At 35.0% G+C, this 24,906-nt stretch overlaps 2 protein-coding genes across 2 annotated transcripts in view; both read left to right on the plus strand.

The window, feature by feature from the left end:
- Positions 1-2,994: 2,994 nt before the first annotated feature.
- LOC132030537 (protein GLUTAMINE DUMPER 2-like) lies at positions 2,995-4,081 on the plus strand. Its single transcript, XM_059420219.1, has one exon. The coding sequence runs from the start codon at positions 3,123-3,125 to the stop codon at positions 3,660-3,662; it is 540 nt and encodes a 179-aa protein (XP_059276202.1). The 5' UTR covers positions 2,995-3,122; the 3' UTR covers positions 3,663-4,081.
- Positions 4,082-10,482: 6,401 nt separating this feature from the next.
- The window catches only part of LOC132066257 (uncharacterized protein At1g32220, chloroplastic-like), a 16,446-nt gene continuing 2,022 nt past the window's right edge, over positions 10,483-24,906 (plus strand). Inside the window, exons 1-10 of the mRNA XM_059459605.1 lie at positions 10,483-10,656; positions 13,456-13,573; positions 13,671-13,759; positions 15,443-15,498; positions 15,586-15,641; positions 17,007-17,100; positions 21,474-21,553; positions 23,516-23,558; positions 24,315-24,406; positions 24,860-24,903. Coding sequence (XP_059315588.1) covers positions 10,613-10,656; positions 13,456-13,573; positions 13,671-13,759; positions 15,443-15,498; positions 15,586-15,641; positions 17,007-17,100; positions 21,474-21,553; positions 23,516-23,558; positions 24,315-24,406; positions 24,860-24,903 — 716 coding nt within the window. The 5' untranslated portion in view covers positions 10,483-10,612. The remainder of the gene's footprint in view (positions 10,657-13,455; positions 13,574-13,670; positions 13,760-15,442; positions 15,499-15,585; positions 15,642-17,006; positions 17,101-21,473; positions 21,554-23,515; positions 23,559-24,314; positions 24,407-24,859; positions 24,904-24,906) is intronic.

The following is a 24,906-nucleotide window of genomic DNA, read 5'->3' on the forward strand; positions in this document are numbered from 1 at the left end:
TTTTTTCCATTGTAATTTGTCTTAGTAGTGTTCTTTTTGCTAATTTAAGGTGAACAAAAAAGCCGCACCTACTTATCCATGCTCAACACACAGTGAGGATTCGTTCATTTTGATTCAATAAGGAGATGCCTAATATTTAAATATAGCATTGGATAAAGTGGATGTTAACTTTTTACTTACATTAATTGAACACAGTAATTAATAATATTTGAATTTAATGAGTTAATTTGGTTTCGAATCGCAATTGTGGATATTAACACAGCCATGTAGTAGTTTAATTTTGTATTCATTTTCTTTCCCATGCGAAGCAGTGAAAGGGAAATAGGGAAAATGTGATATTCTTATGCGTTTAAATATAACTTGAATAATAATTACGTTAATGAGGAAATAAAAGTTCAATGAAATAGGAAGATTGTGATATTCTTGTGCACTTTAGTGTAAGTTAGGTTTTATCAACATGTGCTGAAACATTTTCGAGCCAACACAAATTTTACTGACAAGTCACAAAATATAATATCAGTTTATATAAAATTTCAAAATATAATTTAGAACACAAATACTCAAACCGAAGAATATGCCGTTACAAAAAGTGTTCGGTTTTAATTTGTTGAGAATGGGATCTCTTAAAAGGGCCTTTCTTCCTGCCTAGCTAGTTATAGGATGAAACCAAATTATTTTCACATATGTGTTTGGTATGGAGGAAAATATTTTCTATTAAATTTTTTCATGTTTGGTTAGTTAAAAAATTTAAAAACATTTCTTTAGAAAAATTAGTCGATTAAAAATGAGGAAAATAACTTTCCAAATGAAAGTAGGGAAAACAAATCTCACAAATGGCATTCCACCTTTATTATCTCCTCCCCAACCTTGAATTCACCTCACCCCAACTCCCAAACCCCCCACCCCACACCCACGCCCACCACCTCATCCCAAAGTATTTGTCTAAATTATATACAAATGCTTTTAGGATAATAACTTTTGCTTACGTATCGTACATAAGAAAATAAGTAAGAAATCCACTTATTTTTTTGTGAAACATTTTCCTTCGTACTGAACACACGCATAAAGAGGTGTCAATAAAATTGGCCATGAGAAGAATTTTGTAGTTGCACATAAAAATAGAATCCTCAAAGCATGCTTCATGTTTTTAGGTCCATTATTATCATGATGCATGAATACTCGACAAATTGAGCCCAACAAAGCTGCAACAAAGAAAGGATCATAGTTCCCTCCCGGTTTTGACTTTGCTCACTTTTAACATGGTCGAATCCGTGACCTTTTAACAAAGTGAATTGTGCAATGACTTCTCTTTTTACATTTTATAATAATGGTCGTGTCCCGATAAATTTCTGCACATCGACTATTTCATCTGATTATTTGTCTCATATCACCACATATACTAGCAGGAGCGGATATACTTCGCCTCAAGTAGTGTTAAGAAAAACCGCTTCATCAACATCCTTTACTAGATAGTAGATACATATGTATAGATAATAAGCACTATGAAAATATTATGATACCTCCTTGTCAAAAAACTTTACTAGATATGTATTAAAGACACTAAGCAATATGAAAATATTGGGTATATATTTAAATTTTAGAATACGACATCGCTTGTCATGATAGTGATTTGTTCATTTTTAAAATATTGACAGCCCTTATAGAAAATTATACGTACGCTATTGTATACTGGATCAATGGCGAAGTCAATATTTTTACTAAAAAGCCAAAATATAAAGAATAAACATACGAAGAAATAAAGAAGATTGGACAAGGGTGGCTCTGCCGAAGATTGAACAAAGGTGACTCTGCCTTAGTACCAAATAACTCACTATGATCAAGACATAAACAAATACAAATAGAACTTCTTTGTCTTTGTTTCACCCATTTCATTGAAGGTTAGGCTATACCTTTAGGTGTGAATCATGCAAGGGATTCCCAAGTCCAAACACGAAAGAAAAAAATTAGTCTCATTAGGTATTTACGCCAATCGTATAAATTTACTATAATTAAATGGTTCAATAATATAAGAATGTATATTAATTAATCATGGTTAAGTGATAAAAGTTTATGTGCAAACAGAGGCGAAGCTGAGATCTTTTATTTATTGGTTCTGAACGACGATTCGTTTTACTTACTGGGTTCTACATAAATTACTTGTACAGTTTTACATATAAAGTTTGAGCCAAAAAAATTGGAATCTACCTAACACGTAACTTGCAATGTGTCTCCACCCCAAACACATATCGTACATCTATTGACTTGGCGATAACACGAGTGCCGATAAATGTTTTTACCTATAGTAGACGTTTGGCCATGAATTTTCAAACCATGGTTTCAAACTAGCGTTTGGACATGAGTTCGAAACCAATTTTCAAACCATGGTTTCAAACTTTTTAAAATATAAAATTTAATCCATAAGTTTATATTTTGTAAAAAAAGACTCATAAGTTGGTAGATATTTTTAACAATTACCCCTATCAATCATTTACCAATCTCATTAACTTCCACCAAATTTTATTTATGTCTACCAACCTTTTAATTTTGTAAAAAAGACCCATAGTTTAATTTTATTTATTGAACTATATTTGATCAATTGATGTTGTATTTTTAGAAAGGTCTTCTAGTATTAATTTTAAGCCGGTTGTTATGAATTAGCGTATTAATTTTGTTATGAACTATAACTTGCTCATTTGGTAAGATTGAATAAGAATTGAGAATGTTTTGATAGTTTTCACAATTTGTGGAATTTTTATGTCTATAAGAGAAAATCTTTCCTTAAAATATTCAAATCAGTAATGTCCGAACATGGTTTCAAACCATATTTCAAACCATGTCTAAACGGGGCCCTAGACTAGGAAATATCCATCCCATCTTCAGAAATTGAGGAACAGTAAAACCTTCTAATTCCTCTTTCAACTTTCCCATTTCCCCTTTTAGGAATTTTCTACTTTTTCTCCTTTCCTTCCACTCTGCTTATAAATATACACATTCATCGCTCTGCACTTCTCAAGCTCAGAGAAAAAAGAAAAGAAAAACAACTCTCAATTTCTATAACAACTCTCAATTTCCATAATACTTTCCCCTACCCTATAAGATCAAACTTTCAAGAAGAAGAAAAAATGAGAACAGGAAATAGCTTTGTTACAACTTCATCAACAATAGAACAAACAAAATCAACTATAAAAGCTACATTTTCACCACCAGCAATGGTACAAAGATCACCATGGCATTCTCCAGTACCATATCTCTTCGGTGGCTTAGCAGCTATGCTAGGTTTAATAGCTTTCGCTCTTCTAATATTAGCATGTTCTTACTGGAAACTCTCTGGTCATTTGAGAGAACACCGCGATAATGATCAAGATTCTGAAGAGGATTCAGGTGAAAAACCAGTGAAGGTGATGCCGGTGTTGTATGAAGAGAAGATTGTAGTGATAATGGCAGGAGATTTGATGCCGAGTTATTTGGCTATGCCTGTGTTGAGTAAAAGAAATGGTTTGGGAGATGGAAGTAGTAATGATAATTTGAATAAATGTGAGGAGAAGAAAATGGGAAAGGAAAGTGAAGAATTAGGTGATGAAAAGGAGAAAGAAGAAGTGGTGATTGAAGTTAGAGAAGAGAGCCATGTAGAATCTCAAAACAGCTATGGGCAAAACCAGTGAGCTAATTTGAAAAATTTAAAACTTTTTTTGAACCCGCAACCGTTACTCTTTGTTGCGCTCCGGATAAATTTCGCTTCTAGTTCAATAGCTCACAAACCGCACAGGAGATGTAAATCATACTAAGCAAGTCTCATGAGATATGTTCAGACTGAAAAGGCTGTTGGTCCCAAGCTTCATATGTGGAAACCACTCGCTACACCAACTTGCTACGCCTCTTCTTCTCCTTCTTTCCTTTCTCTTTATAACAAAACTATTTTTTCCTCTTTTTTTTTCTTTTTCTTGTTTTACTTTTTATTTGCTTTTTTCTTTTTTTTGGTTTGGATTTCCAGTTTTGCGATCACGGAAATTGAAAATTGTTGGTTGAGATGAGAAGATTGTAAAATTTTAATTTATAATATTTTATAAAGTTTAATTTTTTATGCACTGCCAGTAAAAAGATATTTGTATCATCATATTTACGAGTAAGTCTATACAATAATTACTAATTAGAATTATATAATAACTTAATAAAAATGGTAACGAGTTTAATTTGCGATTAATATACTGATAAAATGTAAAATTTATTATATTATTACCAGTATACATAAGTTAAATCTTATTCCAATTGAAGTAATAATTTGTAAGTGAGCTAAGACAAATGCAGTAGTGGATATTTGTAAAAAAAAAAAAAAAATAGTTTTATTATTAATATTTACCACTTAAATACATAACTTAGCCATCATTTTGGAGGGAAGTTTTAGTTTATGGCGCACCATCATCGCATTGTATATTATGGTACCAAGGCAAATATTGTTAGTCATATTCATACACATGAAATGAGAAGCATTTAGTACAATTAATTGAATCAGAAAATTAAAATGGCATCGTTTAATATATAAGTTGAAACGAAATTCGAGGCTTTTTTGGTTATAGATAATTCCATCCTCTAATTTACCAAATTATAAAAACATCTATTCTTGTTCTAAAGTCGATGACAAAAACCTCATTTCACGAGGTGAATATACAAGGTAAGGTAAATTATGTACATATATTAAGAAATTTATTAAATATGTATAAATATTTAATAATCTAAATGGTAAATAAATCTAGTCATATCCCAAATCTATGAAGTTTAAATTCTTAATTCAGCTGCTCACTCATTCTTGGATGTTATTTGAATCTTGGGGTATTTACTCCATATTTGGACAAGCACATTACAAGAGCTACGTACTAACAGTGAAATATCAACTATGGACAACTACCATGCATAAAAGATTATGGTAGCGTGATAAATACTTAATCATTCTTGATTAGAGATTTTGGGTTCGAGTTTAAAATGGCATTGCTTTGGATAGGGAGCGTTTTAATCCCTAAAGGAGACTTCACTTCTAAAAATTAGCTTGTTGGAAGCGTAAGTCAGTTTCGAGAACATCAATCAAAAAACGCGAATCTAAATTAGTCAGAACTACAAAAAAAACCAAAAAAAATTGTCACTGATATCCAAGGTGGAACACTTTGTTGGTAATTTTTTCCAAAGTGCCTGCACAAAGATTTTTCAAATTTCTCCTAATTACATATGTAGGTATCGAGGAAAGAGAATAGTTTTAAAAAACTAAATATTTTTATAAAACTCCAATTGAAAACTCAAAATTCAAAAGAAAGATCTCGGTTTTGATCTTATCCATAGTGCTTATGTAATTAACATACACTACTAAAAAGGTATGTTGCATTTTGATCCTCCACTATAGATTAGAATAAAGTGATGAAGAAACAATGGAAGTATATATTCTAACTGTTGGAATCAAGTATGTTTGCCATTTTAAAAAAATAAATAAAGTGGAGTTAAATGCTTCTCCAGTTGTATGGGAAGTGATGTTATCAATGTCTCAACTACCCATAAGGATTATGGTAGGATAGACACCACTCCTTCCCCCTTAATTGGAGGTTTCGTGTACGAGTTTTGAATGTTAAAAACACTATTAGAAGGGCTCTTGGCACCTGTGCACCTATTGTGTGTTGTCTTTAATTTTCGCCCCTCATAATAAATGATTTTTTGAAAGTATAAGTTTATATCTTCGCATTATAATATCTTTTGCCCTTAAAGGACTTATACCCACAATACATAAGTTTGAATATTGCTAAAGGGAAAAATTAAAGACCAACCCAATTGAAGGGCAAAATGTGCAATTTCTTCCTATTAAGAAGCGCTTCCCTTTAAATGAATTTCCGGTAATGCAAATTCGAATTAGTCGACACCACAATGCGAATATCGGAGATCGGATAGAAAATCAATAAAAAAAGCAATGTCTCAATTTTCTTGGGGTTGGCAGTTGAATTATAGGTGGAAGGTGAAATGATTGTGGCACTGTTTTCTGGAAGCATCGTGTCAAGTGTTAGATAAGGCGAAGGCTGATGTCAAATTGAGGCAAATGAGGCTGGTGGGTGATCCGTGAAAGTGGGCGCCGCGGCGAAATGTGCCTGTGAAAGCTTTTAATGCAACTGTTAACTGATTTATTTTGAGTTATTAACATTTCCTTTTAGGAAATTTTGTAGGCGTTTGACCATAGAAATCACATATTTTTCACTTTATTTGAAATTTTTGAAATAGGAGTTGAAAATGGAGTAGTGTTTGATTATAGTTTCTATATATAAAGAATATTTGGTTGTTTAAATATATTGAAAGTAAAAAAGTGGAAGAAAAAAAAAGTGAAACCGGGATTTTATGTGTTTTCAAATTGTATTTAAAATTTTCATGACCAAATGTAGATTTTCAAATAAAAACCCAAAAAAAAAGTGAATAATTCACATGACCAAACGGGTCCTTAGTACTCGACCTGAATACTTTAGGGAGGTTTTGAGGTATTCACTCAAAAGGGAATGGAGAGAGTATTAATTATATATGCATTGGATAAGCGTAAACAAGAAATTGAAAATATTTTCCTTTTAATAAGTACTGCCAAGTATAAATTTAACTTTTTCTTTATAAAGGTTCCATCTTTATGATGAAGGAGTTAGACACAATTTCAACGTGTTCATTTTAAAAAATGATAATTACACGAAGGAGGACATCGACCTTGATTTCCGGTACATAGCGTAGATTGGTTGAAAACAATCTAGGGGTAAACTGGTTACTATTAATAGACCAAAGAAAGGTATTCATCTCTCTAAATATAGCAATATCAAAAGTTTATATAAATTTAAATTAATTGAACCATTAAATACAAGATATTAGATTATTATAAAATAAAAAGATATATTCACTATTTAATCTATTCCAATTTATGAGATTTTTATTATTTAGACTATTAATATAAACCTTGTTGAAGTATTGGATAATCGAAGACCAATTTTGGATGTCTAACTGAACAAAAGACAATTGCACCTTTGAGATCAAATAATTGGAAAACTAACCCAAATAACCCTCAAATATATAATTATCCGCCCCATGTCCCTTCTAAACTAATTACCCACTGTACCTCCTCGCCCAAAATTATTTACCCGACGTACCCCCTCGCTCAAAACCCTTCTTCCATGATATCATCGCCGTATATTTATATGTCGTGATAGTATCATGGAGGACTAAGAAGTCCTTCTCTTAGTCCTCGTGATACCGTCTCAGTATATTTGTATACCACGATGGTATCCATGGTCCCAAGGATTGTCTCATTGAAGGATTGAAGCAGTCCTCCATGATACCGACACAATATATGTATATAAGATGATGGTATCATAGAGTTTTTTTTTCGAGAAAAGTGTGTCCTTTTGAATAAATGAACATGATCATCCATAATACCATCTCAGTATATTTATATATCATGATGGTATCATGGAGGACTAAAAAAAGACTGAAGCAGTCTTCCATGATACAATAAAGATATTTATATCATGTATTGTTAGATCGTAATTTGGGGGCATTTGGGGTAAATAGTTTTGATTTTTTTCAGGGGTACGAAAGTAATGGGAATAGACACACTTGAGGACGAGTTCAAAGATTCAATAGGAACAACACTTAGTTGAGGTGTCAAAATGGAAAAAAGGGACAAAGTTAGGGTACTGCATATGCATTAAGCCTATAAATAATTTCATACTTCATGTAGTCTTGACTCCTGAAAGTAATTCCTGATTCCTTGTATTTCTTATTAAATATCGCCGTCTAACCACTCGTTTATCACTTTTTGTGCTAACATTCTTCTATCCTTCTCGTTGTGATATATGGTCATTCTACTTATAAGTCACTCATTTAATATGGTTGGCTTACCGTTTGTCCTCACCCTTTGCGATGTGTTTTTTATATTTCATTCGTTCTTATTGCCTCTTAAGCTGTTGTATTTCTAACATTACAGTTGAATATCTAAGATGAGTTTACACCATCTCTATTAATCTTACGAACAATTACAACACCATGATGTTTCCCCCCCTAATTTTATTGGGAAAGCTAAAGGAGTTACAAAGTCGGCAAATCGAAAATAAGGAGGTGGACAAAAATTGAGAGTTGAGACTATGCCGAGGTCCATTTTGTACCATAGAGCTTAGCCCATAATCAAGCAGTGATCATAATTTCATGACGCAGCCTGTTGGGACGTTCCCATTTAATTTATAGCTATTTTTTCCAAAAATATCTAACAACTCCTATATATAATTTTTTATGATATAAAACCATCTAAAAATCAGAAGAAGGGAGTTTTGAAATTCGAATATGTAAAGTGAGTTCAAATCAATTGGTATTATTAAAAAGCTCAAAGACATTAGTAGAAATGGAGATTGATAGTTCAACTTTCAGAAAAATTACTCTTAATTTCGAACACATACGTCTGAAATTCGGAAATTAAAAGCTTAACTTTAGATGTGTATGTCGGAAGTTTGCCCTTAGCTAGCCAAACTTTCTAACACTTGAAGTTTGAAACTTCCAATACAAACTTCAATTGCATATGTCCGAAGTTTGGCCGTAGCAAGTCAAACTTCCGCGCGTATGTCGCAAATTTGCTTGCACAAGAAATATGCCAGACTTTCAGGCTAACTTTGTAACTTCAGATGCAAATTCAATTGCATATGTTGAAAGTTGATTCTGAAGTTGCTAAACTTATAAAAAACTAAACAACAAAGCTACAATTTAGATGGGTGTGCCAAAATCGGGTACCTGTGCACTAGCCCCTTATTAGCGGTCCTTTATTTCTAATTTAGTTAGACTTTGCACTTACCGAAACTAAATATGACTAGCTTAATTAACTTCTTTTAAAAATAAATATAAATATTTACTACACAAAACAAACTACTTCCTCCATTTCAAAATAAGCAGTGTTTTAAAAGGAGATAATCGGCTGGCTAATCATGTTTTCCCCCTAATTTTATTAGGAAAGCTAAAGGAGTTCCAAAGTGGGCACATCGAAATATGGAGGTGGACAAAAATTAAGAGTTGAGACCATGCCGAGGTCCATTTTGTACCATAGAACTTAGCCCATAATCAAGCATGGATCATAGTTTCATGACGCAGCCTATTGGGATGTTCCCATTTAATTTATAGCCTTTTTTTTCAAAAATATTTAACAACTCCTATGTATAAATTTTTATGGAATAAAACCATCTACAAATCAGAAAAAGCGAATTTTGAAATTCGAATATGTAAAGTGAGTTCAAATTATTTGAATATTATCGAAAAAGCTTGAAAACATTAGTAGGAATGAACAGTGGCGGACCTAGAATTCAATGGTCCTAGGTGCTCATCTTAAAATCAACAAAAAAATATATTGCTTTGTGTAGGGTTTGAACTCCACTACTCCTTGGCCTTGGCTTAGCCTTAAGCCTTCCACCTTTTAACCAAAGCATCACGATCTTTTATTACTTCTTGGGTGCTATTTATTATTTTATACAAAATTTCAATATTTTCTATATGTCTACATAGAGTATCCGCTTGGGCTAATGGGTGCTCGAGCACCAAAACCTAATACATGGGTCTGCCCCTGGGAATGAAGATTGGTAGTTTAAATTTAAAAAAAAAACTACTCTCAGTTTCAAATATATACATTTGAATTAAGACATTAGAAGCTTAACTTTAGATGTGAATATCGGAGTTTGGTCTTGACAAGCCAAACTTTCAACACTTACAGTTTGAGACTTTCAATACAAATTTCAAACGTATATGTCAGAAGTTTGGCCATAGCAAGTCAAACTTCTGAGCGCATGTCGCAAGCACAAAAAATATGCCAGACTTTCACGCGAATTGTGTAACTTTGGACACAAATTCAATTACATATGTTGAAACTTGAAAGTTAATTCTAAAATTGCTAAGCTTATAAAAAATTAAACACTGCAGCTACAACTTAAATGGGTGTGTCAAAATCTGGTATATGTGCACTAGCCCTTTTTAGCTGTCCTTTATTTCTAATTTATTTAGACTTTGCACTACCCAAACTAAATATGACTAGCTTAATTAATTTCTTTTATAAATATTTACTACACAAAACAAACTACTTCCTCCATTTCAAAATAAGTTTTGTTTCACAAAATCAAGAAAATATTTGTGTTTCGATTTTACCTTATTATTTAAATAAACGTAATTTCACATGACCAAAAAACCATTAAAGATCCACTTCTCATTCAAGATATTTGATTAAAGATAAATTAGTAAAAATAATTCTTACTCTCTAGAACAAGTGAGTAGTCCCTTTTTTTTTTAATTGTTGTGCCAAAAAAATACCTCTGAAAAGGGGGAAGTAGTGTTTACTTAAGTTTATTATTATTATTATTATGATATTAAAATGACAAAAATTGAAAACTCAAAAGTCTGGTTGGGCGCACATTAAGCCACATGTTCCACTTACGTGCTGCTACATAAACCGTCCACGTAAATCTCTCTCTCTCTAACTAACCTTTAAACAGTAGATACACATTGCAGCAGCAGCATCACTACAATTAAAAAAAACCCAGACTTTTTCTGTATTCAATTTGCAATTCAGTGGAAAGGTGAACGGATCATGTCACGTTTAATCCAAGCTCGATTGGCTCTCTCCAGATTCTTGTAAGCCATTTTTTGGCCCTAACTTCATATTTTTCATTCGAATATTTAGTACAGAATATAAGAAGAAACTGAAATGCTCGTTTTGTTTTGTTTTTAATGGTTATGTTTAATTTTCTGCATTGTTGATTGTATCTGTATATTGTGGATTTTGTTAATTTTGAGTTAAGGAACGTATTGCGTGTGAAGAGAGGTTTTAAATCCCAATTTATAATGTGAAACAAATGGCCTAAATATATACCTCGACATTCTGTTGGAGAACAAGGGGAAAATAGAACAATAAATGTTATTTATTTATGGAAAAAAATACAAATAGGTTTGAGTCGTGCGATGCACTGTCCTAAGAAACTATTTCAGCAGTATGAAAGTTTCCTAGGATTAAACAAGTCTTCGTCTATTAGAGGGAGTAGGAACAACAAAATATAAAAAGAGACGAACAAGTTGTGTACGAAAGTATTTATGATGGAACGATAGTTAGGCTAATTTTTGGTATTCAAATGATGGAATCATAATGGGGTATTTATAGGTGTAGGAGATGAGTCCACTTTGCTGAGAGCATGACACGTGTCACATTTTGGTTCACCTTTAGAACACTTGTCCTAAAAAATGACAAGTGTCAAGAACCTGCCATTTTGGCTAATTAAACATTGATACATGTCCAAATTAGGGCAAGTGTAACTAACCTGCTGGTTAGCCAATAGTCTTTGGGCACTTGTCCACAAGACATGACATTTGGACAAAGATTCTTTTGAAATATCTAATATTGCCAACATTTATTGTTCTATGTGCCCCTTATTTCTCCAACAATGTAAGAAATTATGACAAACAATGTTGTTTCCGATACTATTGCTGATACTACCAAAATTTTTAAAGGGAAGTGCATCTCAATGCAAGAAAAGATTTTGGAAAAATGACAATTCGGCTAAGCCCAAAATGATTTTGGCTAAAGGGGATGATATAATTGTTGTGGTCATTTCTTAAATAAAACCTATGTCCAATATGAGAGATTGAGTGATAGACTCTGGTGCTACTAGGCACATTTGATGAATTCACTTAATGAGAGTGGAGTGGGGCCGCTTCTATGAGATTTTGGTCAAGTCTCTAGGGCTCTCATGGATAATCAGGCATGCACATGACCTATTCGTGCAAAACCGCGTCGAACAGCATAATTGTGGGGTCACAATGTGGACTGCTAAAATCTTTGACATACAATAGGAATTATTGGTTCATGAAAATATTATTTTTCACCAATAATTTTGTAAGTCATATTTTACCCGTCTAAGTTTGGTTCATAGTCCAAAGACTATTGGCTGTTTGGGAAGATTAGTGACACTTGTCCTAAGTTGGACAAGTCGTACTGTTTTAATTGGCCAAAATGGGAGGTTCTTTACACTTGTCACTATTTAGGACAAGTGTCTAAAAGGTGAACCAAAATGTGACATGTGTCATGGTTAGTAACGAATGTCCCACTTGTCATGTTCTTAGAAAAGTGGGTCCATCTCCTATACGGCTATACCTATAAATACCTCATTATGATTTCATCATTTGAATACCAAGAATTAGCCTAACTATCACTGGTTCATACTTACTCTCTTTCACAACTTGGTGGGATAGTTATCTACTTTTTGTTGTTCCTGCATCCTTTAATAGAGGAAGGCTTGTTTAATTCTGGGAAACTTTCACACGGTTGAATAGTTTCTTAGAACAGTGCACTGTATAAATAACATTTGCTGTTCTTTTTACGGCTCCTTTTTTTAGTCAGCTTTATCATGCTTTGTATAGTATTCTGCCATGACTTGTTTTACTGCTTTGAATTGCTTGTTCTTGTGCCGAGGGTCTCCTGGAAACAACCTCTCTACCTCCCAAGGTAGGGATAAGGTCTGCGTATACTCTATCCTCCCAGACCCACTTATGTGGGATTTCAATGGGTATGTCGTTGTTGTTGTTGTTCTATTTTCCCTTGTTTCTCCAACAGATTGCCCTATAGAGTCTTATTGGTTCTTAAATGCCCTAGTTTTTAACTTGAAAGGAAAAGGCATAATACGACAGCTTAACTTGGGGGTTAAGGTTGTCAACTGTTAAGTAACCACCCCAACTTTGAGAATGCATATCTAGGCACCTCAACTCGGTTTATGTTAGCCCCATAAACACGTGCGAAATGCCATGTAGGATGTCATGTAACTCACACTAAATTCCATGTAGGATGGGTGTGTTTACGGGGAAACTTAAATCAAGTCAAGGTGTTTAGATGTGCATTCTCAAAATTACTTGCCAGTTGAGGTCAAGTTAAGGTGTCTACTATGTGTTATGCCAAAGAAAAAAGAATCCAATACTTCATTATATGCGTAGCTGAAGAGATATTTTTGGTGCGAGATACCACAACACTATTAACAATAAAGAAAGATACCACAATATTAAAGCTGTGGTCTAAATATGGGATGTGTTCTTGAGTTTTCAAGTTTTTATTGATAAATAAGCCTAAAACATCTGAAGCAGTTTATTTCTGTTGCACATGACTAGAATGATCATGGAATTCCAAGGTATCTCAATTCCTCCATATTAGCCACTGAACTTCTGTTTAGATATTTTTGCTGGTCATGATGTTATTCTTGTTTAGATATCTGTAGATTATCTATACACTCCTAGGACTGTGCATTTGGTAAGTTTTCTCCTCTCATTTTTGCTTTATTGCCTAATTTACTGGGAAACCATTACTTTTTTTGTTGTAAAATTGGGGTATAATTTCAATCATTTGGAGATTTATGTCCTTCTAGTTTGGCTGATTTACAATTTTTTAAACAGGAGTGTTGCATCATCCAGAAATGTGCGGTTTTTGTCAACTGAATTCAATAAAACAGATGAGCCTTTTAAAGTTGAGGAAGCAGAAACAGTAAATACGCCTCCACCACCAACGGAGAAGGTGTTAACGCTTTTAAAGTTTTAGTGGGACTATATCACTTTCAATATGTTGCTGCTTGCACTCACTCATTTGAAGTCTCTTTAAACTTTCACTTCAGTTACTTGTGCTCGGTGGAAATGGATTTGTCGGCTCACATGTGTGCAAAGAAGCTCTGGATCGTGGTCTCACAGTTGCTAGTCTTAGCAGGTATTTAGCTTCACTTTCATGGTCAGTTAGTTATATATGTCTGCTGTACTGGAGCATGAGCATTTCCTTAGGAACTGTCTCGTCAGGTACTTCTAGTTTTTGCAGGAATTTGTCCTTTTTTTGGGTGCTAACAAAATCCAATATTCTTGACTACATCATCTCAAGTGACGAGTGACCTCCGATTTTTTCTTTTATATGTACCATTTGCACCTTCTGGCGAATATGATCATTTCTATTTTGTCTAATCTTGTGAAAGTGCATATCAATCTAAACATCCACATTTACACTCATCTTGTGGAATATGTTTGACTTTAGAGGTCGAAAATTCACCCCTATATAACTTTGCTAGTCTCACTATTGTTTTATAGAACTTTCTTTTCAATTTGGTAGATATCCATTAATGTAATATCATCTGCAAATAGCATACATCATTAAAATCTATCTTATATATAGTTCACTAGCTTATCCATAACTAGAGTAAAAAAATAGGCGCTCAATGCAAATCCCTAGTGTAAACTCATGGGGAAGAGGAACTCCTTTGTATGTCCTATCGCGTATATGACTGTTCCTTCATACATATACTTTCTATGAGATTCATATATTTAATATGAATTTCTTTTACTTTCTATGAGATTCATATATTTAATGTGAATTTCTTTTTTTCTCCGGTCGTAGCTGAGACCACTTTTTATATGCTTATTCTCCAGATCAATATGTGTAGATCCTTTCTCCTCTTCCTATAAAGTTCCATTTTTCAGCAACAAATACAACATCTGATCTAGCAGGCGTAAATCCAAATTGGTTTCTTTCCTCTAATTCTAAGCACTATCATTATTTACCACGATTTCATTGTATAGCTCATAAGTTTGACGTGATGAAGTTCGCACAACTTTGAATATCTCATTTGTTCTTATGTATTGGAATCAAGGTAGTCTTGCTCCACTTGGTTGACATCCTTCCACTCCTTTACAGCATTAGATAGCTTGGCACACCACACTACTCCAAATCTTTAGGGGGTTCATTTATATGGAAAAAAGTGTTTACATGTACATAATTACTCTTTACCAATCAACTTGAATTAAGGTTACTTTGTAAAGATTGATAAGCTTAACATTACCATTCTCAAAATTAAAAAAATAATAATAAGCTTAATGAAGGACTGGAACTGGCTGTTGCATTAAAGTTAACTTGTTCTGAACATTCTATCTTAATGGGTTTTCCTCTTGCATGAATTCTCTCTCGTGACGGAGTCTTTGTTTCCTTATCCAAACGAAAACTGAAGAGGAATTATTATCTGACAAAGTGAATGCAATTTGTTTATAATCATTTAGGGGAAGAGAATTTGCCTATCAATCCTCTCAATATTAGGCACCATGTTGTAGGTTCTTTTTTTCCTTGCGCTATCTGTTTCCATATGTCAATGCAAAACCATGGATGACAGGAAGTTTTTTTTTTCTCCCCTCTTTTTTAAGTTCCACGTGCATACCGTCTATATGTAATATAAATGTGCTTAAAATAGTTTTTGGACTTAGTCAAAGGGAGTGGGGCAGTCTAAGTGTCCTGTTGTGTCCTCTTATCATCTATCGTATTCTGAGGTCCCTCTAGGCTATGACCCTTCTCTAGTTGGCATTCTTGTTAGGTTGCCAATCTTGTTGCTCAAATCATTTTTTGGCCTTTTTGTAGAACAGGAAGGTCGTCGATACAAGATTCGTGGGCTAACAGTGTGATTTGGCATCAAGGTTGGCTATTTCTCATCGTGCAACTTACCCTTAACTCTTCTTTTGTATGATGCTGATGGGCCTTCTATGCATTTCTCCTCCTGACAGGAAACCTATTTTCAACTGATTCATGGAAGGATGCACTCAAGGGAGTAACTTCTGTTGTATGTACTGCCTCTAGCCCTGAATTTTACCATAATTGCTAGCTGTAATCTTTAGTGGGTTAAAGCAGGCTGAAGCAGAAATGCTGCTACCTATCTTTTGTTGTTGTTTTTTTTTTTTTTTTTTTTTTTGAAAATTCTTTTGTTGGTTCTGTTTATCTCCTCCTTTTTGAGGGTGTGGATAATTTGAAAGTTTCAGTGGTTGCTGGCAAGATTTTCCTCCTTTTAGTCGGTAATCCTTCTAAGAAACTTGTTGGCTGCCACGTTTAAAGATTTTCCCTTTTCTTTACAAAAATTGGTAGTCGTGTTTTAATTTTGCAAAAGATGCGTTGTTAATATGTGGTATTTTCTGAAGAATCGTTTTTATGACAGAAGTGCTCATCTGTGGTAAAAACTGAAGAATATGTTTTGGGTCATTGATGCTGATATAATTCCGCTGGCTGTTGCTGATGGATTCTTTTCGTACTGAAACTTCTCCTGACCTATGTGCATGATAATATTAGGAAGAGTTGATTCTCCATGTTATGAAGGGACTATCTGGTTTATCTTTGTTTAATAGGGTGTAAGAAGTTAGATACAGTATGCAAGTAGTCAATCAGTCAGATTGGTTGTACCAGAGAGAGAGAGAGAGAGAGAGAGAGAGAGAGAGAGAGAGAGAGGGAGGGAGAGAGTGTGTTTGTTACTATGGGGTGTCTGGGATCCCTTCACAGAGGTCTTGGGTTCAAGCCCTAATAAGAACTTCTTGCTAGAGACTCTTACGCCTAGCGGCCTACCCGGCGCAAACCTGGATTCGTTGGGCTAGTGGGCTTCGTGTTTCGGATACTGGATGGTTACATAAGAAAAACCAGAGAGAGAGAGAGAGTTTGTCTCTTATGCTGCTTATTGAACAGAGTCATAGAATAATTGGACTAATTGATGCAGGTGTATAATTGGTGTGAGACTAGATGTTATCGACTCTACTATCTTATTACCTTCAAAACTGAGAATTTTTGCTATGTGAATAAAGGAAAGTAAGTTGGATCCCTAGTGGTTTGAAAATGAATAGGGTCATTTATAGAGCTTCACAATCTCCAGAAAACATTTAAATTTTCCTGTACTGGTGGATAGCCTTATCTATTTCTTTTCATTCACAGCGTCAATTAAATGGACTTACTGATAAAGTATGTCTTCCCTCCTCTTTAGGTTCTGAGATATTTGTCTATGCTTTTTCCAGTTAAAGACTTAAAGTTACTGATCCAATTCAATCTGATTGTCGTGAAGTCTCTCTGAACTGCCACTATGTTCACAGTTTCTTCTTATGTTATTTATATGAGAAGTTATGACGACTGGTTGTTTTCTCTCTTATGCAATGGCAAAACATTTTTGCAGATTTCTTGTGTTGGTGGGTTCGGCTCTAACTCGCACATGTATAAAATCAATGGGACAGCTAATATAAATGCCATCAGAGCTGCTTCAGAAGAAGGTATTAGCTAGTTATAAAAGTCTACTTAAGCACCTCTCCATATTGGTATGAGATCAGCTTTATACTTTTTTTTTTTTCCTCAAACCATGAAAACTATGATTCCTCATTGCCATAAGAGAAGCTTAGTTGTATAAGTAGATAACTTTACCTGAATTAGAATGATGTAATGCTATGAAGTCCCTAATTAATTGCTATGGATGGAATCCTGCCTCTTTCTACCAATCAAAGCACCTTCCACAGTATTAAGATAATTCTTGTTTTTTTTTTTAAAATTATTTTTCTCTCTGGCCTGAATTTTGAAGTCTTAGAGATTCCTGTTGAGAACATGATTAAATAAATAAAAGTGTACTATCTCTAACAACTTAAGCCTTTAGATGAGATGGTCACATAGTTCAACATGGTATTAGAGCAGGCAGAGGTCCTGGGATCGAGTCTCACCGCCACTATTATCAAAAAGAATTTCCACGTGCTTGAACCATGAAAAAGAATCAGGCTTGCACGTGAGGGGTTGTCGAGAATATGATTAAATAAATAAAAGTTACTCTCTCTAACAGCTTAAGATTTTAGATGAGATGGTCACACAGTTCAACAATTCCTGTTGGGAATTCACATTGAATATTGCTTATACAGTTGATTGCTTCGTTTTGACCTGGATTTTTAATATTTATTGCTGCCTGAAGAAGGTAAAAGTAGGTTAATTGCCTGTAAGGACCCAATATTGATAGCATTTGTAAGTGATGTTGAACTGTTGGAAAGGGTCTTTATTACTTTTGAGGAGCATATTGCTCTAACCAAGCATTTCAGCTCTTTATTACAAATCCCGATGGGAGTTTAGTATTGATATTCGATGTATAAATTTCTTTTGACAGGTATAGTTGAGGGTTTTTTTGGGGGGTGGGGGGGGGGGGGGTGGGGTGGGGGTGTCTTGTTGATTGGACTTTGTGAGCCCTATCTAAGTAGGAGGAAAGACTCCGAAAACATTTCCTTATTCGGTAAATAGTATTTGGGATATTCAAAAGAACCTAATTTCTTTGGTGCGGTGATTAATAACTACTCCCCTGTCTCAACGCCACCCAAAAACAGTAATGGTGGATATATTGGTGAATGATTTAGTAATTTTTGTAGCATAGTGTATTGGAAGTAAAGTGGTTAGATAACTAATTGGTGCAGCCATAGGATCAACGATCAACAATTCGTAAAAGAATTGCATCTTCAAGGGCATGATCAGTTATTTCATGAGTTTACCTTCCTTCTTCTTCCTAGTGTCCGTACGAGTAGATAACAGTGACCTAACTTACCTTCTGGAGGACCCTTAGTTTGGACATCTCTTCTACCTTTAAACTTTTGAGCCTTAAATATGCGTATCACACTTCTTTCAAATGGAACTTAATTTCTTTTCTCACTAGTTTCATTTCTTTTGAAGTTTTGACTGTAGAGAAGTGGAGTTATCTTATGATTATTTTGGCTTTCCCTAAGTACCATGATCACGTTCCAATGCTCAAGACATGCAGTTGGAACCGATGCTCTCCCTAGTCTCAACTGAATGTTCGGCACTAAGATGCTATGCGGATGTTCGGCATCATTCCACTAATAATATTATTCTATACAACTTTGATATGTGTTAAGAAATCAAAATTATTTAACCATTCTAACTTTGAAGTTGCATACAACTTTGATATGTGTTAAGAAATCAAATTTTTTTAAGCCAAACTAGCTTCTCAATCATTACTTATAATTTTTTTAAACTACAACTAAAATAATTTGTAAGTGTATTAACATCTTAAACTTTGGGTAACACCATCATCTAAATGGGAAATGAGAAGTACTACAAGAACAAACCAGTGTAATCCCACATGTGGGGTCTGGGAAGGGTATTGCGCTTGCAGACCTTACCCCTACCTTGAGAAAGTAGAGAGGGTGTTTCCAATAGACCCTCGGCTCAAAGAACGGTGAAAAAGAGGCGATGGCAATAAGAGCCTGTTTGGATTGGCTTATTTGGGTGCTTTTAAGCCAAAATCGCTTTAAGCACTTTTGTAGTGTTTGGGTAAAATAAAGAAAGTGCTTTTAAGCACTTGTTTTTAAGCCAAAATGACAAAAATAATCGAGTTCTACCTATATCCATCTTCAAATCACATAAAATGGAAAGAACAACTTTCCGGCCTTCCACTTCCCGCTTGGGGAACAGTCTCTGGATGTTCCAGTAGCTTTGCCCGAGAAAAAGCAAAAAATTGACTTTTTGAAGTCAATAAAGATCATATAATAAAGTGGCGGGTTAGATAGCAAGAGCAACTAGATCGGTAATGGAAAGGATGGCTAAAATGGATAGATCTCTTTTACCCGGGGTCTAATCGGATACCTTGAAAAGCTCTCATCTTTTTGTCTAGAACAATCGAATCAAGAGGAGCGGAGAGCGAACAAAATCCGCTTTGGGGTGAATTCCTCCCCGAAGTTGGCGCTAATTGAACCCTAGATTATGAGCTTGCGATTCAAAGCTCTCGTACGAGATCTCGTTGGCATGCCCTACCAAATGAAAAAGCCAAACCTTAGAGTTTCGCCGGCAAATTGCCTATTCCTTATGACTTCTAGGCCTCTTCTAGGCTTTCTGACTCTAAGCAAACTGAACCCACGGAACTCCCTTTGCTTTGTCTCGGGATCGACTCAATCAATGAGAACCACAGCGAAATGCTCGGATCTAGTAGGTTGGGTAGCTTTTGTTATCTTTTTTTCCATTTGAATTTTTTATGCTCCTAATGTTTTGGGGCATCCCGACAATTATATACCTGCTAATGCGATGTCCACCCCGCCTCATATTGTGCCAGAATGGTATTTCCTACCGATCCATGCCATTCTTCGTAGTATACCTGACAAATCGGGAGGTGTTGCCGCAATAGCACCAGTTTTTATATGTCTGTTGGCTTTACCCTTTTTTAAAAGTATGTATGTAGGTAGTTCAAGTTTTCGCCCGATTCACCAAGGAATCCATGTATCCAAATGGATCAATCTTGTTGGGAGGTACTGGGCCGGAGCAATGAGCCTATTTGAAGTGGCCCATTTCGTACCAGAGAAGCCTATGTATGAACAAGGATTAATTTGACTTCCCCACCTAGCTACTCTAGGTTGGGGGGTCATAAGTATATATATACTTGGGTAAAACAAAGAAAGTGCTTTTAAGCACTTGTTTTTAAGCCAAAATGACAAAAATAAGCCAAAAACCATTAGCTAGAATTTCTAACTTATGGCTTTTGGCTTATAAGTTACAAGCCATAAGCCCATCCAAACGGGTTCTAAGTAGAAACAATAACAAGATAATAAGACAACCGAGGCTAGAGAAACAAATGGGACATGAGAAGTACGCCTCATTTTTAGAACTTTGGTATTGCTCGTTCCATCTTCGAATGTGTGGCCATTCAATATGTTTTTATGACGGTGGTTTCCTGCTTGTACCGCGACTAGTTATTCCATATACTTGCTACCTTTCACGAGCACAGGTACTGATAACCCTGTCCACCAAGGCTTGTGCAGATAGGAAGAAACCACCTAATATTTTTTGTCTCCGTTGGCTTTGAACTTGAGACCTCATTGTTCGACATTGACTGCTAGGACCACACCCTTGGGTGCAAGTGGTCATTCAATATTTTCCTAATAAGAACGGCAAGAGTTTATGAAAACGTATTTGTTGGTTGTGCAGAGTATATTCCTAGTATATTTCAAGGTAGATTTGGTTCTTACTTTGTGTGGGATAGTGTGGGGCATTCATGATAAGCAGTTAATGATTTCTTGAGTGAGATTAGAAAGCTTTACTTCTTGGATTTATTCTGTTTGAGCATAAGTCATCCGCTTCCTTGTATTCTTCCTCCTACAAATAACCTTCTTTTGCCATATCATTCACGTTTTGGCCTATGTTCGCTTTTAGAGGGTTATAAAATAATCACCTATACCTTTGAATGGTGAGATTTTTCATCTCCAGTATACCAAACTAATAATAAATAACAATATTTTGAGATCATCTATGCATTAGAAGTTCTTACACATTCCAGGGATATCTTTGCAATGTATGTACTTATGTAAACACTCGAATTACTGCTTTAATGTTATCTTCATCAAATAAACAGTGTATCTCTTCACTAGACTCTTTAACCTATATGCACATTTTATCGGTTTGCATTGGAGATCAGATCCTCAGTTTGCATTATGAATGTCTTGTTTAGGCATCAAGTGTGGATAAACTACTAAAAACTGTTTTTGCTGAAGAACTACATTATACATTTTTTATGTATGAGGACTGTCTGCTGTATTGGTAGATCTGATATGTTGTGTTCATGCTGGAGTGGTCGATGTAATGTTGTTATAATATATTTTATTTCTATGTGCAGGAGTTAAAAGATTTGTTTACATCTCTGCTGCAGACTTTGGTGTTGTAAATTATGTATTACAAGGTTATTATGAGGGGAAGGTATAAGCCCAATACTTTTGATTGATGTAGACGAATGACTAATTAAGAATGTGCAAAAGATGTCAACTGCTACTTACAGAGTACTAAAAAGGCATTGTGTAGTATGTTGTCCTTGGTGATTCAACTTTTTATGTTTTCGGGGGTCCCAAAGAAATTTCTGTCAGGCATGAGCCAAGAGCTATTGCGAGTCTTGAATGTCAACTCAATTAATTTGTTTTCTTTTGAAAATCTTTCTTGGTTCAATTGAATAATCTGGCGTTCTTCAATTGTTAGGCTCTCCCTTTCTGTCGTGCAGAAGACATGTTGAGGTTCAAAATGTTTTTCTCTTGGTTTGAGTTGTACAAAATGTCTCCTACCAACACTTGTTTAGGATTGTCTTTAATGCACTTCACCTGGTTTAAATCCTTACCCTTCTGCTCTATCAGTCCTGCTAGTGTAAACATTTTTCTCCCCTTCTCGTGTCCCTAGATGTTGGTACAAGCCATCTAGCGCTTCCCCTCGGGTTTTATTAATAGCCTTCTTAGCTTCCCTCTTAGCTCTCTTTGTATTCTTCAAAGGTTTTTTCCTCTTCTGTTTTTGACAACTTCCTAACACTCTTTTAGCTTTCAATTTGTACATTCTCATTCCACCACTTCTACAGGATGTCTATGTCTCCCTCTAAGTCCAAAGCTCCCTTCTCCTGTAGTTTTTATTATAACACAAACTAGATAGCGCCATTTAATGTCCAACACCTAATTTGCGATTATTTTCTAGTAGTATCGTTTTCTCCCTATTCTTAAGATTTTACATCTAAGGTCACTAACCTATGTTGTGTCGTCATCGCTTCTCTTGGAATAACCTTACATTCATTACGTGTAAATATATCACGTCTTCTAGTAAGGATAAAGTCTACTTGACTATGGTTACCGTGAGAATCTCTTTTCTAAAATATGTATTAGTTGCCACTAAATCATAAGCTAAAGCGATTTCTAAGATAGTCTTCTCTTCTTCATTCCTAGAACCATAACCATACCCCGTGACTTGATCTAAACCGTCGCTTTATTTACCTAGTGAGCATTTAAATATCTCCTTACAAAGATTTGTTGTTTTCCTGGAATCCCTTGAACCAAGGTGTCCATTAATATCATTGACTTTCTCCTTTCCCCGTACAAGTCTTAATGCAACTCGTTTTACCTCTACAATCTTAAGTCCTGGTTCTACAATAATTCCACCCCGTTCCTATTTTTATTTATCCCACAATATCTCAATTTTTAACCTGTGGTACCCATTTCTCTAGCCTTTTGCCCTCTCCATTTAGTTTCCTGTAGGCATGCGAATTCCCCTTACTTATAAGTGACTAAATATTCTATAATAAACACATAGTATCTTAAGGTATTTTATATAGTATTTTGTAATAGTTTCCTTGCTCAATGTTATCATTGTCAAAAAAAAAAAAATAGTTTCCTTGCTCATGTTTAATGGATCCAGACACATATGATATGCTACTCATGGTCAGATAGAGGTGTAGTTGGGATCATTTGATTAACTTAGATGCTGTGCTTGTTCTTTGGGTTGGTAATTTCAAACCTCTAAGAAAATGCTTGGGGCAGGTTGATAATTCCCCCAGGAGGTCCTCTGCTGTTTGGAATCATTCATTTCTAAAAAAAAAATAGTAGACACTAGAGCACCAGTTATGTCAATTCCATCTCCACTCCCCATCTTTACCCCAAAAAGGAAAAAACAATGGTAAGAAGAATTTTCAAATGGACTTCGGGTACCTTAGATGTAAACAATTTTGGAGGACTTGCACGGACAAATTGAATAAATAAATATTAGGGTCTAGGATGTAATAGTGAAGGAATAATTAAATTGGCACACAGTGGTGGAGGTTACTGTTAGGTAGGTTGTGAGGGGATAAAATTTTGAGAACTTGTGAAAGTGACCTTTTTGTTCTTCTGTCTCATGTCTGTATTATGCATGCAGAGAGCTGCTGAAACTGAGCTGCTAACAAGATATCCATATGGAGGTAAGCTGTTTCGGTTTTCATTGGGTACCTAACCACTTTTAGGTGCGGCCAGTCCACTATGTCTATTTAACTGTGTGAAAAATTTCTTTGTTTCGTGTGGGGTGATACGGTTATTTTTCGCAAACTTTTGATAAGTTAATATCTTTAGATAACTGTCAGCAGATCATAACCATAAGTTCAACTTAATTTTCTGTCCTGTTCTTCACTTACTTCGTCCAAACACTTTCTGGTAGGAGAACTCACTGCATGAGCAATGTAACACGCTATTCGAGCTTCTTTAGGGATTCCCTCTCCGATGATTTAGCTAGTTTCTTGGTATGCCTTTATAGTAAATTACACCAGCCCATTAGAGGCGGCTTATGCAACATGTATCAGTGAAGGGTTGGAGGAATTATGTGAGGAGCATTTAGATGGATGGAAGACAGTATGCTGAATTGGTGACCTATTAACAGGTGGCTCAAATTAGTTTGTTAAAAAATTTGAGGATTATTGAGTTTAGCACTTATTCAGCCTAGCTCCACAAAACACAGGAGAAAAGAGCAAAAGGATTGATAGAGAAACAGTATTTGTTAAAGATGGAACTTTTCCTGGAATGATGGACCTGATGCTTTTCACCTTTATTTTGTTTCATAAGATAGTAATTCTTGGAAGATAATTTCTACTTATGATTGTGTTTTTGTTCTGATGCTTAAGGCAAAGTGTTAGACTCATCTCATGTTCGTAAAAAATCATCTGGTGGTATCATGTCTTTTTCAGGAATAATTCTGAGGCCAGGATTTATCTATGGAACCCGTCGTGTTGGGAGCATGAAGTTACCCCTCGGTGTAGTTGGTTCTCCTCTAGAGATGGTGGGTACAATTTGCTTAATCTTACTCCTTTTCAGGTAGCACGACTAATGCACATACTGCTTCATCATCCTGGAAAATGAACTAAATTTGTACTACTCACGTTGAGTTGCATTTTTTCTTTTTATCATGTACATGCTAGAGAGGTTAGTTTTTCGTTTCGTCTAGCAGTCGTTCCTTAATGAAACTACTTAGGTTATTAAATTGAGCATTGCTCTATTATAAAGCCCCCCCTCAAACTCCGTTGTTCCCTCTGCACAAAATAAACAAATAAAATAAGTAGCATGGAAAAGAAACATGACTCTTTCCTTTGCCTCCCGTCAGATCCATACAATTGAATGGTCGTGCTATATGAATCTTTCATCCCCGCAATATTTTCCTATTTGTGCATTGTGATAGTTTCTCTTGGTATGTTTGTACATTGTTGGTTAAAGGTTCTGTTGGTTACATTTTCAGATTCTGCAACGTGCAAAACCACTGAGTCAAATACCCCTTGTTGGGCC

This window comes from Lycium ferocissimum, chromosome 1 (genome assembly GCF_029784015.1).
Source record: "Lycium ferocissimum isolate CSIRO_LF1 chromosome 1, AGI_CSIRO_Lferr_CH_V1, whole genome shotgun sequence".
NCBI lineage: Eukaryota > Viridiplantae > Streptophyta > Magnoliopsida > Solanales > Solanaceae > Lycium > Lycium ferocissimum.

What these genes read in the sequence shown, in the direction of transcription:
- LOC132030537 (XM_059420219.1), top strand. Translation starts at nt 3,123, where the DNA reads ATGAGAACAGGAAATAGCTTTGTTACAACTTCATCAACAATAGAACAA.